Raw genomic sequence first — 19,559 nt, 5'->3', positions numbered from 1 at the left:
GTGCAGACGATACCGGGAGAAACAGTGGTGGCTGGGGACCGAGTATGGATAACCGGCCGCCGCAGGCATGAGGTTATGAAAAGCTTCCGCCTCCATGAGCCTAAAAGGCCACATTTCAAGTGAAATCAGCTTTAGAGGACTTCCTGGGAGAAATGAGAGCTGGGTAGACATGGTTTCCCAAGTCCTTTCACCAAGTTAAAGAATATGGCTGTGGTGAAATACAACTCAGCAAGAAAAGTTGTGGACAGCTTCTGCCTCCACGAGCCTAAAAGGCCACATTTCAAGTGCAAGCAGCTGTCAAAAATTTGGCAGTATAGTTTTGCAGCCTGTGGGTTGGTGGGTGGCTGGCTGCAGAGAAGCACTTGCATTTCAAGGAATGGGGTAGGGACAACTGAACGCTGCACTGGGACAGGGACGTGGACGGTGATTGTTGCAAGCCTGCAATGACAGGTGCATGGCGGGATGCATCTTCGCATGCGCCAAGGATCACTTATGATGGGCACACTTTTAGACAGTGACATGGGAGTCAGAGATGCTTCCAGAGGTCTTCCCCATGCTGCTCCCATGTCTTTTCAGCACTGTATGCATGTGTCTGATGATGTGTCGCATACCACATGGCCAGATAAGGTTGTAAAATGTTAAAATGACATTTACTGGTAAATGTTTTTTACACTGTTGAAAGCAATGCAAAAGTGCAAAAATGCATCAAAAACGCTACGTGTTAACATAGCCTAAGGTTTGTAGGAGAATTTTTGTTTTTGTTTTTTTTATTTTGCCTTATATACAAGTCATTACCTTAGAAAGGATGCTCCTTAACATATTTCCCAGGAAAATCCATTTTGGCTTTGTTTTTGTATGTTTTATTGTGAGTCGGTAAAAGTGGCGTAATACTCTATCAACATTGTTCACAGCAGGGACCTGGGAGTCAGAGATGCTTCCAGGGGTCTTCCCCATGCTGTTCTCATGTCATTTCAGCACTGCTCCCATCAATTTTGACAATTTCTAGGCTTCCTGAAGACCTCCAGGGGTTGCTGCCGGAAAAATGCTCAAGTTTCCAATAGACTTACATTGGGCACGTTACTCGGACCGAGCCCTCAAGCATTCCAATTTGCTCAACTCAAGCATTTTAGTGCTCGCTCATCACTACTTTTTACATCTACATTTTGCCACTTCTTCTTTGCACACCCGCTCTCGTTAAGTTAGATTGGATTGAAAGCAATCTTCGAGTCTTGCCACAGGTTCTCAATGATATTTCGGTCTGGACTGCAGCTATGTCATTCACACACATGAATATGCCTTGATCTAAACCCTCCATTGTAGCTCTGGCAGTATGTTCAGGGTCAGTGTCCTGCTAGAAGGTGAACGTACACCCCAGTCTCAGTTCTTCTGCAACCTCTAACAGGTTTTCCTCCAGGATTGCCCAGTATTTAACTCTATCCATCTTTCCATATATTATGACCAATTTGCGTGCTCCTGCTGAGGAAAAGACTCCCCGCAGCATGATGCTGCCACCACCATGTGTGACGTCGTGGATGATGTCTTCACGGTGGTGTCCAGTGTTATTTTTCCCCCACACATAGCGTTTTACCTCAAAAAATTCTACTTTGGTCTCATCTGTCCAGACCACATATTCCCACATGTCAAGTAATGGAATCAGCTGTTAAATCACAGGTTGAACTTGATGGAACAGTATATTTTTTCATCTACATATCTTTTAGATCCCACAATCCCGATGTAATGAGAGATGTTCTCCTGGATTTAGAAAAGCTCCTAAAACAGGACATCAAGACTGCTGCTATGACTGCGTTGTCTGCTCTGAAGGAGAAATGTCAAATGCAACAGGTACAGAAATTCTAGTAATAATAAATATTGAAATGGACGCTTGAAATTATATTATATAATATAATATATAATACATAATATATGTCAAATATTGTTTTATCATTTCTTGCTCAGAAATTCTTTTTATGCAACATGATTATCTTCAAGTGACCTGTGGTTAATGGTTATTGGTAATAGTGTTGAGCCACCCCCGTAGTGTTCGTATAAGGTTCGGGTCGTCGAACACCGGGATGTTCGTGGAACTGTTCGTCGAACACCTTAGAACACCGTCGAACACCGTCGAACACCGTTAAAACAAATGGCAGGCAAACAAAAACACAAAGAAACACATAGAAAACACCTTCAAAGGGGTCCAAAAGCTGACAAACTGCTCAGAAGACACTCTCTTTAAAAAAGTCGGCAGGTAATTCAGCATCGATACCTGACAATTTATAACAGAAAGAATAGATCATCACTAGTGTTGAGCGATACCTTCCGATATCGGGAAATATCGGATCGGATTGGATCGGACTGATACCGAAAAAGTATCGGATATCGCCGATTCCGATACCGGAAACCAATGCAAGTCAATGGGACAGAAATATCGGAATGAAAATAAACCCTTTCTTTCCTTGTAGGTTAATTCTACATGAAGGAAAACAACTAAGAATAATGTAGAATGTATTGGGGGAGGTGGGGGAGACAATAAAGGCATAGAGGTTTAGCCCAATCAAATGGAATAGCAGGAATTAATATTTTTTTTAAGACGTTCTGAGTTACGGAAATATTGACTATGTTAAGTATTTTTATATTTTGTCAGATATTTATGTTTCACTACTTCCATGCTCTTCACCTTCTTTTTTACTTCTCCCACACTTTCTCCTTCATCATCCTCAGCATCTTTTTCATCCACTTCTTCTTCACCTTCTTCATCTTCTTCTTGTTCACCTTCTTCATATTATTCTTTTTTTTTACATTGTTCATATTCTACTTCTTCATCTTCTTCATATTCTTCTTCTTCATCATATTCTTATTTGTGACAGGCATTCCTGTAGTTGTTATCTATAAAAGGTTGGACATTACACCTTTCGTTCTGCCCTTCACAAAAGATTTACAACAGGATTTGTCCGCGTTCAGTTTGGCCTGCAGCAGCAGGTCTTTTCCAGGGGCACCACGAGGAGGAACAGACTCACCCCCATACACTACTTAGTCATCTTCTGCTTATAATTTAGATATTATCTTTTGCCCTGATTTTTAGTCTTATGCTTAATGTTCTTCCGCTTTTTTGTTCTGCAGCTTCTTGTATTTCTGCTTCTTGGTTTTCTGTCTCTTGTTCTTCTGTATCTTGGTGCTTGTCTTCTCTTCTTTGTCCTCTTGGTCAACTTCTTCAGGGTCATCTTCTTGGTCTTCTTCGGGGTGGTCTTCAGGGTCGTCGTCTTCGGGGGTCCTCATCTTCGGGGTCCTCGTCTTCTTTGGGTTGGTCTTCTGGGCCCTCGTCTTCGGGGTCCTCGTCTTCTTCGGGGTGGTCTTCAGGGTCCTCGTCTTCTTCGGGGTGGTCTTCAAGGTCCTCGTCTTCAGGGTCCTCGTCTTCGGGGTCCTCGTCTTCTTAGGGTTGGTCTTCAGGGTCCTCGTCTTCAGGGTCCTCGTCAGGGAAATCCAGAGTGATTATCAAGAACCATTTCAAAAAGCTTGAACTTGGAAATGTAGCAGAAAGTACAAGAAAGCTGAGGAACTACCGAGGACCAGCTGACGGTACTGGAACCAGGCTGGGCAGGAGGGAGTACCCATGCCAAAGTCACTGCCGAGAACCAGCTGACGGTACTGGAACCCGGATGGGTAGTAAAAGGTACAAGAGCAAATGGAACTACCGAGGACCAGCTGACGGTACTGGAACCCGGAAGGGTAGCAGAAGGTACAAGAGCCAATGGAACTGCCGAAGACCAGCTGACGGTACTGGAACTCGGTTACTAAGCAGGAGGTACCTGTGCCAGAAAGCACTACCAAGGACCAGCAGACGTTGGTGGAACTTGGATACCGAGAAGGAGGCACCTAATCCAAAGGCACTGCCGAGAACCAGCTGACGGTACTGGAACCCGGATGGGTAGTAGAAGGTACAAGAGCAAATGGAACTACCGAGAACCAGCTGGCGGTGCTGGAACCCAGGGTAAATACTAAAAACAGAGTGGAGCCAGAGGTGTAATTGGAGCAAGTTTTAAATCAGTAGTACAGTGGATGTGGACAAAGCAGGAGAATTTGCCGGACACACAGCAGGGGATCAGCTGACGTTACTGAACCCCAATAACACGGCAGCAAGTGTTGACTGTGCAGACGGCACTTCCGAGCGCCAACTGGCGGTGTTGGAGCTCAGGGATAATACTGAAAACAGAGGAGCCAGAGAGAAATTGCCGTCCGCACAGCAGGGGAACAGCTGACGTTACTGAACCCCAATGACACGGCAGCAAGTGTTGACTGTGCAGACGGCACTTCCGAGCGCCAACAGGCGGTGTTGGAGCTCAGGGATAATACTGAAAACAGGAGAGCCAGAGGTGTAATTGGACTAACTTTAAAATCTGTAGTAGTGAGAATGTGGACAGAGCAGGAGAAATTGCCGTCCGCACAGCAGGGGAACAGCTGACGCTACTGAACCCCTATAACACGGCAGCAAGTGTTGACTGTGCAGACGGCACTTCCGAGCGCCAACTGGCGGTGTTGGAGCTCAGGGTTAATACTGAAAACAGAGGAGCCAGAGGTGTAATTGGAGCAACTTTAAAATCTGTAGTAGTGAGAATGTGGACAGAGCAGGAGAAATTGCCGTCCGCACAGCAGGGGAACAGCTGACGTTACTGAACCCCAATGACACGGCAGCAAGTGTTGACTGTGGAGACGGCACTCCCGAGCGCCAACTGGCGGTGTTGGAGCTCAGGGATAATACTGAAAACAGGGGAGCCAGAGGTGTAATTGGAGCAACTTTAAAATCTGTAGTAGTGAGAATGTGGACAGAGCAGGAGAAATTGCCGTCCGCACAGCAGGGGAACAGCTGACGTTACTGAACCCCAATAACATGGCAGCATGTGTTGACTGTGCAGACGGCACTTCCGAGCGGCAACTGGCAGTGTTGGAGCTCAGGGATAATACTGAAAACAGAGGAGCCAGAGGTGTAATTGGAGCAACTTTAAAATCTGTAGTAGTGAGAATGTGGACAGAGCAGGAGAAATTGCGGTCCGCACAGCAGGGGAACAGCTGATGTTACTGAACCCCAATAAAATGGCAGCAAGTGTTTACTGTGCAGACGGCACTTCCGAGCGCCAACTTGCGGTGTTGGAGCTCAGGGATAATACTGAAAACAGAGGAGCCAGAGGTGTATTTGGAGGAGGTTTTAAATCAGTAGTAGTGAGAATGTGGACAGAGCAGGAGAAATTGCCGTCCGCACAGCCGGGGAACAGCAGACGTTACTGAACCCCAATGACACGGCAGCAAGTGTTGACTGTGCAGATGGCACTTTCGAGCGCCAACTGGCGGTGTTGGAGCTCAGGGATTACAGTTCAGGTGGTAGAAACATGAACAGAACAGGAGACCTGGATACTGTTGCCAACCAATTATTTATTCTGGAAGAGGACTGGCAAATTCATGAGAGATCCAGGCCTTGTTCATTTTGAGAAAAGTAAGCCGGTCAACGTTATCGGAGGATAGTCGCATGCGACGGTCTGTTAGTACACCACCTGCGGCACTAAAGACGCTTTCCGATAATACAGTAGCAGCAGGGCAAGCTAGCACCTCCAATGCATACTGACTAAGCTCTGGCCATGTATCCAGCTTACAGACCCAAAACTTGAAGGGAGAAGAGCCGTCTGAGAGTACACTAAGAGGGCAGACATGTAGTCTGTCACCATCTGACGGAAACGTTGCCTCCTGCTGACTGGAGCTGTCTGTGATGGTGTAGACATTTGTGGCGGCGGGGACACAAAACTTTGCCGCATTTCAGCCATACTGGTCTTGCCTTGTGCTGAGGCGCTGCTTTTGCTCCCTATTTGTGCAGAGCTTCCTCCACTGCCTCGATGCACTTAGCTGCTTTGTAAAGCACTAGCAGCACTGCTCTCGGTTGGAATGGAGAACATGATGGAATGCACCAGTGCGTCTTGGTACTCCCGCATTTTACGCTCCCGGTTCAACGGTGTTATGAGGCTTTGTAAGTTGTCCCGGTAGCGAGGATCTAGGAGGGTGGACACCCAATAATCAGCCGTGTTGAGAATGTGGGCGATGCGGCGGTTATTTCTCAGGCACTGCAGCATGAAATCAACCATGTGCTGCAGATTGCCAACTGGCCAAGAAATGCTGTCCCCTGCTTGAGGCGTGATCTCTGCCTGCTCTGCATCACCCCACCCTCGCTCTAGATACTGACTACTAGAGCATTGTGTACCTCCCTCCTCTGGACAGATGTCTTCCTCATCCATTGACTCCTCCTCATCCTCCTCACAAAGTGTACCCTGCCTAGGCCTTTGTGAGGAACCACGTTGCGCAGACTGTAGAGAAGCAGATGGCATTTGTGACTCCTCATCCTCCACCTCTTTCAAAACCTCGTCCCTTAGTGCTTGCAGTGTTTTTTCAAGAAGGCAGATAAGGGGGATAGTCATGCTGACTAGTGCATCATCTGTACTCGCCATCCGCGTGGAATAATTAAAGGCACGCAAAACGTGGCAAATGTCCTTCATAGAGGCCCACTCAGTGGTGGTGAAATGTGAATGGCGCGTACTGCGACTTGTCTGCGCCTGCTGCAGCTGGTACTCCATTACTGCTGCCTGCTACTCACACAACCTCTCCAACATATGTAACGTTGAATTCCACCAGGTGGGTAGGTCACATATGATGCGATGTTCCGGAAGACGTAATTGGTGCTGCAGAGCTGCAATGCGTGATCGTGCATTGCTGGAACGCCGCAAGTGAGCGCACTCTATGCGGACCTTGTGAAGCAGTGCATCAAGATCCGGATAATCCCTCAAAAAACTCTGCACAACCAAGTTGAGCACATGTGCCAGACATGAGATGTGAGTGAGGTTGCCTAGGCCCAGAGCTGCCACCAGATTTCGGCCATTGTCACACACTACCATGCCTGGCTGGAGATTCGCTGGCACAAACCACACGTCGCTCTGCTGCTTGATGGCATTCAAGAGCTCCTGCGCTGTGTGGCTTCGATTCCCCAAAGAAATTTATTTTAATTAGTGTTGAGCCACCCCCGTAGTGTTCGAGTTCGGTTCGGTTCGTCGAACACCCGTGTGTTCGCTGAACTGTTCGTCGAACTGTTCGTCGAACACCTTCGAACACCGTTAAAACCAATGGCAGGCAAACAAAAACACATAGAAACACATAGAAAACACCTTCAAAGGTGTCCAAAAGCTGACAAACTGCTCAGAAGACACAAATAGCACATGGAAAAGTGACAAGTACATATAGTCATGCGAAAAGAAAAGAGGTGGAGGAGTAAAAGGAGGGGGAGACACAGATATAGGCATGTCGTGCCCTTCTAAAATCCAAAAAGTGAGAAGCCGACACGTTCAGTCCGCTTCTGCCCGTGCCACCTCCGCGTCGCCGGGTTTGTGCCAGAGCCGCGGTGAACCCTGACGGCCAGCCCCCCTCTCCCAATACTGGTGCCTGTCCGCTGGTGGGTCGAGCGAGCCCCCCTGTGGTGGAGGCAGCTCTAAGCTTTTTAATTTAAATTGTCTCTCTAATTTGAATGAATACACTTTAAATCCATTTACAAGGATCTATTGGAGGGCAAGTCTCATGCCAGCAGCCGCGTAATTCCAGCTCCAGTAGCGTCCACTAAAGCTGCTGCAGTTAAAAAGCTTTTATAAGGATCGAGCTCGGCTGTCCACCGCAAGGCATCCTACTGCCAGTCCCAGCCCCTATGCCTTGGAGTGCCTCCTGATGCTCTTCACTGAGTATCCCGTGGTCCCGAAGCATTTCCTTTGAAAAAATTAAGTGTCCAAACTACAGGTGGTGTAGCTTGCTTAACAGCCGGGATAATCCGCTGACTAGCAGACACTGCTACTAGGCACAAAGTATTTCCTGGGCTAGACGCAGTTAAAAATTTGTAATTAGATACTCTCGTTGGATGCTGAGAAAGCATTCCATAGAGTCTCCTGGCACGCCATATATGATTCTCTTAAAAAGCTTGGGGTAGGGGTCTAGGGGACCCTTTTATAGCCAAAATCACGGCCCTGTATCACAATACGTCACCTAGGCTGAAGATAAATGGAACTGTAGCACCCTGAGGGCTCGGTTGCTACAGAGGTATTGCACCTCACCCAGAGGTGTGATATCTCACTCTCAGGTAAGGATGGAGTGTGGATCAGGACCCGACACCTGCATGCATTACACCACATTGCCGTGGGGCAGGGCGACCAATATGCCCCTGAGATGGGCACGACAGTCCCTGTCCCTGGCTGGAGTGGGGGGAGGGAACACTGAGGAAGGGGAACCCTGTAGTGCAGGAGCAGGGAGGAAGCAGTTCCTGGGTGCATTGAGAAGGGAGTATAAAAGGTGGGCACCATCTTAGTTCAGTGCAGAGAAGTCTGAGCAGAAGTGGCAGGGAGCAGGGGCTCTGCATGAGCTCTGCTCCGGAGGCGGGCCTAGTAACAGAGGCCCAGGCCTGGAAGAGGGAGAAGGAAGGAAGAGGAGCGGAGAAGGCTCCAGGAACGAGGAACGAAGGGATCCCAGGGGTGCGGACGGGCGATTCGCCACCGCACGCCCGAATCCACCTGCGTGGAGGGGTCAGGCCAAAGGGGGAGACCGGTCTCCGAAACTAGTGGAGGCAGGAAACGACCCTCAGCTAGAAACAGGAGGCTGTGACATTTTATGTGGCGCAGCCCCTCGATACACCCACTAGGAAGGCACCACATAGGGTCAGGGAAACTGGCGCCAAGTTTACCAAGAGGAGGCCCGAGGTAGCCGGACAGAAGGGTTGGTAAGAAAGGCCAGACAAAGGACACACAAAGGGGGTCCTGTGAAGCGCTCCAAAGTTATCTGGAAGTTGTCTGAGCCCCTCACCTGGTGAGCACAGTACGACATGGGCAGCCGTTACCTGCAGACGTGGTCTGGATAATAAGAACTGTGAGTAAAGGCCCTGGACTGCATCACTGACTCCGTGTCATTACTGCTGCTGCCCTGCACCATCACCCCCATCCTCCGCATACACTGCCCTGAGGCTATACTCCTCCCGTGGGGAGTTATGCTACGCTCTGCTGCACCCACAACACCAGCGGTCTGCCCTGCAGCGGCGGTCTGCCCTGGAGCGGCGGTTCACTCTGACCGCAATCCACGGGTGGCGTAGTCGGACATTTAAACATCAAAACCACATAAATAGTTCCGCCACTAGTTTGACCGCCCTGAGCCACGGAACCGGGTCGCCGCCACGGAGACTACAACCACCAGCATCCACCAAAAAGTGTCCGGCTCCGGGTGTCCCAAGGCCCAGGGGGCGCGTCAGAACATTTTCATCACCTTTCACAATCACCAATGGGACAAGGCAGGGATGTTCTCTGTCCCCTCTCTTATACATCCTAGTGACGGAGCACCTGCTCTCATCAATTCGCCATAACCCCAATATTAGGTGGATTGAGGTGGGAGGCACCGAGTACAAGTGCTCTCTATTTGCTGATGATGTCCTAGTATATATCACTCAATCACATATATCCATCCATGCTGTTATGGCTGAAATAGATCACTTTGTTACATGGTAAAATTTTAAAATCAATGCAGCGAAGTCTGAGGCCCTCGATGTCTCCCTCCCCAAATCCATATAGGATTCCATCCAGTCCAACTTTCCCTTTGCCTGGCAGTCACAGGGTGTCAAATACTTAGGAATTCCTATTCATAGAGACCTCTCCCATCTATGTTATCTTAATTTTGGGCCCTTTATTGAACAACTCCATACAGACCACGGTTGGCAAGTTAGAACTGTAAGATTCACTACGTGAACCACTGGTGTTTTGTGGAAAAGCACATGTACACTGTGTTCCAAATTATTATGCAAAAAGTGTTTAGGAGTGATAATGGAAGAATTTGTTTGTTTGTCAGTTAAATTCATTGATGGTGATGTGTGTCAGGGCTCTTTATATCACTGTAAGCAATTGCAGACACCTGTGCTAATTAGTTTGGCAGGTGTGTCCAATGAAAGGCAAGACTACTTAAGAAGGCTGTCTCACATTATTAAGCAGCCTACATTTTCTGCCAAAATGGGAAAGAAAAAGGATGTGTCGGCTGCTGAGAAGCAACAAATTGTGGAGTGTTTAGGTCAAGGCATGACTACAATCAACATTGTGCGATGATCAGGATGAAGTGTCTTGGCAATCAAGAAGTATGTAGCTGATTCACAGTACACACGTGTGCGTGCTGATAAGGGCAAATTGAGGACTCTTTCCTACAGGCAATTACGTCAGGATGAAAGAGCAGCGGCAAAAATGCCTTGTCATAGCAGCAGACAAGTTTTTGAAGCTGCTGGTGCCTCCAACGTCCCCCGTACAACAAGATGCAGGGTCCTTCAGAGGTTTGCAGCTGTGCATACGCCATCCTGTCGACCTCCTCTATCCACTTCACACAAGCAGAAACGGCTCCAGTGGGCCAAACATTACATGAAGACTGATTTCAAAACTGTTTTGTTCACGGATGAGTGCCGTGCAGCGCTCGATGGTCCAGATGGATGGAGTGGAGGATGGCTGGTTGATGGACACCCCACGCAAACACGGCTACAGCGCCAACAAGGAGGAGGTGGAGTAATGTTTTGGGCTGGAATCATGAGGAGAGAGATTGTCGGCCCCTTTAGGATCCCTGAAGGTGCTAAAGATGAACTCCATAATGTATGTGGATTTTCTCAAACAGCACTTCCTGCCATGGTTCAAGAAGAAGAACCGTGTATTTCACAGCAAGATCATTTTTCTGCATGATAATGCACCATCTCATGCTGCACATAAAACATCTGCATCTCTGGCTGATATGGGCATAAAAGGGGACAAACTTATGGTGTGACCCCCATGCTCCCCTGACCTCTACCCCATTCAGAACCTTTGGAGCATCATTAAAAGGAGTGTCTATGATGGCGGGAGGCAGTTCACATCTAAGCAACAGCTCTGGGAGGGTATTCTGTCCTCATGCAAAACAATTGAAGCAGAAACCATCCAAAACCTGACAAATTCAATGGACGAGAGAGTTCAGAAGCTCCTTTCGAACAAGGGGTCCTATGTGAAAATGTAATATCACCTAGAAGAAAGTTTTGAGTTGAAAACTGTTTGATTTCAGTTTCTAATAACCTGCTAATGCTTATAATTTCAAAAATGACCATTTTTTTGGTCTTTATTAAAATGAAAAGGTTGATCGAAAAGTTTGGGGGATCTAAGAGTGTGGCAACCCAGTAGTCATGATTACTTCGAATTCTGACAATATGAGGGTCATGCTGCAGGTAGTGCAGCAAGAAGGCACTTATGTGCCTTGCGCATCTCGGAGCCCCAAAATTATTTTCCGGGCTAGATGCAGCTAAAAATTATTTTTAATTTTAAATCTGGTGAAGCTTTAGTATAGATGGCCTAATAGGATCAGTGCTGCACACTGCTACAAAGCCCAAATTATTTTCCAGTCAAGATACAGATAAACATGATTAGTAATTTGAAAGCTTAAAACGGTTGGTAGGGTGATTTTAACCAATCATCAAGCTTTTACTCTCCCCAGGATGACACAGGGGTAGAAAAGTCGTTTCGGATCCATGATTTGTTCATCTTTATGAACGTGAGTCTGTCTACATTATCAGTGGAGAGCCGCGTGCGCTTATCTGTCAGCACACCACCAGCAGCGCTGAACACACGTTCAGACAGAACGCTGGCTGCGGGGCATGACAAGATCTCCAAGGCGTAAGTGGCTAGCTCCGGCCATTTATCCAGATTGGAAGCCCAAAAAGAGCAAGGGTTCAGTGACACAGTCGTGGCTTCAATGTTTACTTGGAGATACTCCTGTACCATCGTCTCTAGGCGTTGACTATGTGTCAGACTTCTTGTCTCCTGTGGCCTTGCAAAGGATGGGCTAAAAAAGTGGTGAAATGATTCCGCAAAATTGATGTTACCAGCAGATACTGTGGTTCTGTTGCGGTTTGAGTGCTGAACACTTGACGGTCCCACGGTTGGCAAGTTGGAACTGTGAGATTCACTACGTGCACCACTGGTATTTTGTGGAAAAGCACATGTAAGATTCTGCAACAGTCTCTGCTGATACTCCTGCATGCGTGCATCCCTTTCTATGGCAGGAATAATTTCTGCAAATTTACTTTTGTACCGGGGATCTAACAGTGTGGCAACCCAGTAGTCAGGATTATTTCTAATTCTCACAATTCGAGGGTCATGTTGCAGGTAGTGCAGCAAGAAGGCACTCATGTGTGTTGCGCATCCAGGAGCACCAAGTCCCTGTTGTGTTGGTGGCGAGGTAACAATCATGCTTCCTTCCTCTGTCCTCTCCCCCCAACCTCGCACAACAGAAATGTGATCAAGGTCTCCCTCATCTGATGAGTCTTCCATCAGTTCGTCCTCCACTTCTTCCTGGGCTCCTGCACCTTCCTCACTAGTTTGGCTGCTACCATGCGCCCTGGTAAAACCATCTCCCCCACCCTCACATGCCTGCCGCCTTGGTGCTGCCGACCGTCTGGACCTTGCAGATGTTAGCCCTTCCGCATACAACTCCTCCTCCTCTACTTCCTCCACCTCCTCTTGTGCCACCACCTGACTCCGAATTCTGTTTAACATGTGCTCCAGCATGTAAATCACCGGAATAGTCATGCTGATAATGGCATCGTCAGCACTAAACATCTTCGTCGCCATTTCAAAACTGTGCAGAAGGGTGCATAGGTCCCTGATCTGAGACCACTCCTCCAGCGTGATTTGCGCCACCTCTGAATCTCGTTGGCCCAGGCTATACGTCAGAACGTATTGCACCAGGGCTTGTCGGTGCTGCCACAGTCGCTGCAACATGTGCAGAGTTGAATTCCACCGGGTAGGCACATCGCATTTTAGCCGGTGAAGTGGCAGGCCCAACGACTTCTGTAGAGATGTAAGTCGCTGAGCTGCGGGATGCGAACGGCGGAAGTGAGCACACAGCGACCGTGCCCTCTGCAGAAGGCCATCTAGTCTGGGATAGTGGGCTAAAAATTGCTGGACAACCAGGTTCAACACGTGAGCCATACAAGGCACGTGTGTGACATTGCCCCGGCGAAGGGCCGCACCCAGGTTTGCAGCATTGTCGCACACGGCCTTCCCTGGTTTCAGGTCCAGTGGAGACAACCATTCATGAAATTGGTTCTCCAGAGCTGACCACAACTCCTCAGCTGTGTGACTCACATTTCCCAGACATTTCAATGTAAAAACCGCCTGATGACGTTGAGCCCTACTGCCAGCATAGTAAGGAGGTGTGCAGGATCCCTTCTGCGCAGTTAGAAAGCTTGTGGCATGACCAGACAGGCTTTGGGTGCAGGTGGAAGACCGAGAGGAGGTTGAGGAGGCAGAAGCAGTGGAGGAACTTTGACATAAAGAGGATTGACGCACAACTCGTGGGGACGGCAAGACTTGGACAGCAGCCCCTTGTCCTGCTGTCACCATAGTTACCCAGTGCCCAGTCAGCGACATGTAACGCCCCTGTCCATGCCTACTTGTCCAAGTGTCTGTGGTGAAATGCACCCTGTCACACACAGAGTTTCTCAAAGAAGCGGTGATGTTGTGTGCGACATGCTGGTGGAGCGCAGGCACACCTTTCTTTGAGAAGTAGTGCCGACTGGGCATCTGGTACTGGGGCACTGCGACGGACATAAGATCTCGAAAATCCTCTGTGTCCACCAGGCGGAAAGGCAGCATTTCTGTACCCAAGAGCTTGCAGATGGTGAAATTCAACCTCTTAGCTTTCTCATGGCTAGGAGGAAATGGTCTTTTACTTGTCCACATCTGAGGGACCGAGGGCTGGCTATTGTGCTTAGACGGGGTTGATAAGGGTGTCCCCGGCAAACTGCCGGTCTGTGAGGAAGATGCAAGCGGACATGTTAGGTTGCCTTGACCCAAAGGTGGTGCTATCGATGTCGGACAGCGCTCAACACCAGCTGGTGTTACCACCTCCAAAGAAAATGATGACCTGCCAATCACACTGGCTGTTGCGGGTAAAGAGGTGGCAGGTCTGCGCCCCAAAACAGGTGTGACTGCTGTCCACCCAGTCACAGAGGATGAAGAGGCCACGGATGCACAAGATATGGCAGACGGTGATTGGCCCGGCCGGCTAGGCCGCATTGTAGCACACTGAGCTTCCCACTGCAACTTATGCTTCATGTCCATGTGCCGGTTCATGCATGAAGTACTCAAACTATGTATTTTTTGGCCTCTACTTAGCTTTTGCTGACAAATGTTACAGATAACGCGAGTTGGGTCATCTTTATCGATCTGAAAAAATGCCCAGGCTATGCAAGGCTTAGCACCCATGCGACCTGAAGAGCCACCACGACTTGTGGTGAGAGGCAGAGTTGTGTTTGAGGATGCAGTTGTTGACGTGCTTCCAGTACTACGTCTCTGTCCAGGAAGGCGCAACCTGACCTCGTCGTCACTAGCATCTTCCTCCACCTCCTCTGCTGACCTCATCTCTTGGCTGACTGTGGGTTGACAGTAAGTGGGATCTCCGACCTCATCATCATCACCCTGTGCGTTATCACACCCGTCGTCCTCAGATCCAACCTGTTCCTGCCCTGACAAAAAACTAAAGTTGTCGCTCCAATCAGGTATTTGAGTCTTATCATCGTCTTCCTCATTGTCTCCACCAACAGGAGTTACAGTTTGGGAATGAGGGTCTACATTATGGTCAGAACCTTCTGCGTCTGGTCCTGGATCCGACTCATAAAGATTCTGGGCATCAGTGCAGATCATTTCCTCGTCTGGATTCACAGAAGCGCTGGAGTCGACCTCTGATTCCCAGGCTATAGTATGAGTAAACAGCTCTGCAGACCCAACCATCTGTTCTACCTCATACTCAGACGGGCAGCTGGAGATTTGGGAGCTGTGAGGAAGCAAGTGCGATTTGGGTGACACCTTTGAGGACTGGAGTATTTGTGATGTTGAAGTTGATGTGGAGGAGAGCCCACTTAAAGGAGCACTTGATATCCGTTGAAGCACCTGCTGTTTTTGTGCTTCATCTGGAATTTGTAGCGATTGGCGTGGCCGTAAGAAAGGGATCTTATCACATTGTCCGCTAAAAGAAGTGGACATTTTAGTTTGGCTGGAAGATGGTCTTTCTTCTGCAGATGTTACTGTTGCTTTAACACCTACCCCACGGACACAACCTTTTTTCCCCTTCCCAACACGCCTATTCCCCTTTCCACCAGCAGCAGGCCTTTTTCCACTCATTTTGGTGGTTAACTAATTCACAACTCTGGAGTTGTTTGCACAAAAAAACAATGGATGGTAACCGAGCAGAGCTGAGTGGCCAAACTGTGGTATTAGGCCAAAACTATTGGCTGGGTTAGATGCAGAAAAAAATTATTTTGAATTTGCAACCTGATGGAGGTCAGTATAGATGGACTAATACAAATAGTCCCACACACTGCTAGAAGCCCAAATATTTTTTCAGAGGTACTGTAGATGCAGATAAAAATTATTTTTAATTTGCAACCTGATGGAGGTCAGTATAGATGGACTAATAGACCAAGTCCCACACTCTGCTAGAAGCCCAAATATTTTTTCAGAGCTAGATGCAGAAAAAAATTATATTCAATTTTCAACCTGCTGGAGGTCAGTATAGAAGGACTAATAGAACAAGTCCCACACACTGCTAGAAGCCAAATATTTTTTCAGAGCTAAATGAATAAAAAAATTATTTTTAATTTGCAACCTGATGGAGGTCAGTATAGATGGATTAATAGACCAAGTCCCACACACTGCTAGAAGCCCAAATATTTTTTCAGAGCTAGATGCAGAAAAAAATTATTATTAATTTGCAACCTGATGGAGGTCAGTATAGATGGACTAATAGACCAAGTCCCACACACCGCTAGAAGCCCAAATATTTTTTCAGAGCTAGATGCAGAAAAAAATTATTTTTAATTTGCAACCTGATGGAGGTCAGTATAGATGGACTAATAGACCAAGTCCCACACACTGCTAGAAGCCCAAATATTTTTTCAGAGCTAGATGCAGAAAAAAATTATTTTTAATTTGCAACCTGATGGAGGTCAGTATAGATGGACTAATAGACCAAGTCCCACACACCGCTAGAAGCCCAACTATTTTTTCAGAGCTAGATGCAGAAAAAAATTATATTCAATTTGCAACCTGCTGGAGGTCAGTATAGAAGGACTAATAGTACAAGTCCCACACACTGCTAGAAGCCCAAATATTTTTTCAGAGCTAAATGAAGAAAAAAATTATTTTTAATTTGCAACCTGATGGAGGTCAGTATAGATGGACTAATAGACCAAGTCCCACACACTGCTAGAAGCCCAAATATTTTTTCAGAGCTAGATGCAGAAAAAAATTATTTTTAATTTGCAACCTGATGGAGGTCAGTATAGATGGACTAATAGACCAAGTCCCACACACTGCTAGAAGCCCAAATATTTTTTCAGAGCTAGATGCAGAAAAAAATTATTTTTAATTTGCAACCTGATGGAGGTCAGTATAGATGGACTAATAGACCAAGTCCCACACACCGCTAGAAGCCCAACTATTTTTTCAGAGCTAGATGCAGAAAAAAATTATATTCAATTTGCAACCTGCTGGAGGTCAGTATAGAAGGACTAATAGAACAAGTCCCACACACTGCTAGAAACCCAAATATTTTTTCAGAGCTAAATGAAGAAAAAAAATATTTTTAATTTGCAACCTGATGGAGGTCAGTATAGATGGACTAATAGACCAAGTCCCACACACTGCTAGAAGCCCAACTATTTTTTCAGAGCTAGATGCAGAAAAAAATTATATTCAATTTGCAACCTGCTGGAGGTCAGTATAGAAGGACTAATAGAACAAGTCCCACACACTGCTAGAAGCCCAAATATTTTTTCAGAGCTAAATGAAGAAAAAAATTATTTTTAATTTGCAACCTGATGGAGGTCAGTATAGATGGACTAATAGACCAAGTCCCACACACTGCTAGAAGCCCAAATATTTTTTCAGAGCTAGATGCAGAAAAAAAATATATTCAGTTTGCAACCTGATGGAGGTCAGTATAGATGGACTAATAGAATGATGCTATGCCCAAAAGATTTTACTTCACTAGGTGCAGTAAAAAAATTGGTATTCTATACACACGTGTTATATCTTGCAACACAGATAGGCTACTCCACTGACTAACACACTCTGCAATAGGCCAAAAAGGATTAGCTTTGCTAGATTCAGCCAAATGCTGTGAAAAAAACTTGCACAGCAATGGCACAGACCTGCCTGGCAAAAACTGATAGGAACTCATGTAACCTAGTCCTGAAAAGGACTCCAATTACAATTAGTCTTTACTCCCACAACCTATCTAATTAAGAGCACAGACCTCCCTGATAAAAGTCGTAGGAAATGCTGTAACCTAGTCCTTAAAAGGACTGCAATCACAACTATTCCCTACTCCCAAGCTATCTGTATATTTGTGCGAAAATTGGCTTGAAATTAACAAGGTATAGCGCACACAGCAACAGCGGTGCCGTCTAACACGCAGCTGCAGCAGTGAGAAAATGGTGGCGACGGGGAAAATGGCTTGGTCTTATAGGGCAAGGACATGTGACATACACTGCCAATGACACATGCCCTTGCTTGTGTGATAAAAAGCACTTCGCTCCGTGTGTGCGCTGCTGATAGGCTGACAGATTGCACCTCCCCACTGCAAATGCGGGAAAGAGAAAAAAAAATGGAGATCTTCATTGTTCCTGCAGAGATCCATCCCCTGCCCCTCCCCCCACCCCGCTGTACACTCAAACTGCGTATTAACATTAATTTTCATCATTACTGAGAAAAAATCCAGTTATGATTTTGGTGCACGAACAGTTATCGAACATAACCTCGAACAGCCGAATTTTTCTCAAATTGTTCGTGTTCGCCGAACGGCTCGAACACCGCCCAAAACAGCTCGAATTTGAGATTGGCGAACAGTTCGAGTAGAACAACACTCATCTCTAGTCATGATTACTTCGAATTCTGACAATATAAGGGTCATGTTGCAGGTAGTGCAGAAAGAAGGCACTTATGTGTCTTGCGCATCTCGGAGCCCCAAAATTATTTTCCGGGCTAGATGCAGCTAAAAATTATTATTAATTTTAAATCTTGTGGAGCTTAGTATAGATGGCCTAATAGGATCAGTGCTGCACACTGCTACAAAGCCCAAATTATTTTCCAGTCAAGATAGAGATAAACATGATTAGTAATTTGAAAGCTTAAAACGGTTGGTAGGGTGATTTTAACCAATCATCAAGCTTTTACTCTCCCCAGGATGACACAGGGGTAGAAAAGTCGTTTAGGATCCATGATTTGTTCATCTTTATGAACGTGAGTCTGTCTACATTATCAGTGGAGAGCCGCGTGCGCTTATCTGTCAGCACACCACCAGCAGCGCTGAACACACGTTCAGACAGAACGCTGGCTGCGGGGCATGACAAGATCTCCAAGGCGTAAGTGGCTACCTCCGGCCATTTATCCAGATTGGAAGCCCAAAAAGAGCAAGGGTCCAGTGACACAGTCATGGCTTCAATGTTTACTTGGAGATACTAGTCTACCATCGTCTCTAGGCGTTGACTATGTGTCAGACTTCTTGTCTCCTGTGGCCTTGCAAAGGATGGGCTAAAAAAGTGGTGAAATGATTCCGCAAAATTGATGTTACCAGCAGATACTGTGGTTCTGTTACGGTTTGAGTGCTGAACACTTGACGGTCCCACGGTTGGCAAGTTGGAACTGTGAGATTCACTACGTGAACCACTGGTATTTTGTGGAAAAGCACATGTAAGATTCTGCAACAGTCTCTGCTGATACTCCTACATGCGTGCATCCCTTTCTATGGCAGGAATAATTTCTGCAAATTTACTTTTGTACCGGGGATCTAACAGTGTAGCAACCCAGTAGTCAGGATTATTTCTAATTCTCACAATTCGAGGGTCATGTTGCAGGTAGTGCAGCAAGAAGGCACTCATGTGTGTTGCGCATCCAGGAGCACCAAGTCCCTGTTGTGTTGGTGGCGAGGTAACAATCATGCTTCCTTCCTCTGTCCTCTCCCCCCAACCTCACACAACAGAAATGTGATCAAGGTCTCCCTCATCTGATGAGTCTTCCATCAGTTCGTCCTCCACTTCTTCCTGGGCTCTTGCACCTTCCTCACTAGTTTGGCTGCTACCATGCGCCCTGGTAAAACCATCTCCCCCACCCTCACATGCCTGCCGCCTTGGTGCTGTCGACCGTCTGGACCTTGCAGATGTTAGCCCTTCCGCATACAACTCCTCCTCCTCTACTTCCTCCACCTCCTCTTGTGCCACCACCTGACTCCGAATTCTGTTTAACATCTTCGTCGCCATTTCAAAACTGTGCAGAAGGGTGCATAGGTCCCTGATCTGAGACCACTCCTCCAGCGTGATTTGCCCCACCTCTGGATCTCGTTGGCCCAGGCTATACGTCAGAACGTATTGCACCAGGGCTTGTCGGTGCTGCCACAGTCGCTGCTACATGTGCAGAGTTGAATTCCACCGGGTAGGCACATCACAATTTAGCCAG

General features: G+C 47.1%; 1 protein-coding gene across 1 annotated transcript in view; it reads left to right on the top strand.

Annotated features, from left to right (window-relative positions):
- The window catches only part of LOC141229717 (vomeronasal type-2 receptor 26-like), a 133,789-nt gene that overhangs the window by 82,033 nt on the left and 32,197 nt on the right, over positions 1 to 19,559 (top strand). The window contains exon 2 of the mRNA XM_073667511.1: positions 1,719 to 1,842. Coding sequence (XP_073523612.1) covers positions 1,719 to 1,842 — 124 coding nt within the window. The remainder of the gene's footprint in view (positions 1 to 1,718; positions 1,843 to 19,559) is intronic.

This window comes from Phyllobates terribilis, unplaced genomic scaffold, assembly GCF_046119375.1.
Source record: "Phyllobates terribilis strain yellow unplaced genomic scaffold, ASM4611937v1 Scaffold_1__5_contigs__length_1240528914, whole genome shotgun sequence".
Classification (NCBI taxonomy): Eukaryota; Metazoa; Chordata; class Amphibia; order Anura; family Dendrobatidae; genus Phyllobates; species Phyllobates terribilis.
The sequence above is the reverse complement of the archived record's forward strand: the minus strand, read 5'-3'. Positions and strand labels throughout refer to the sequence as shown.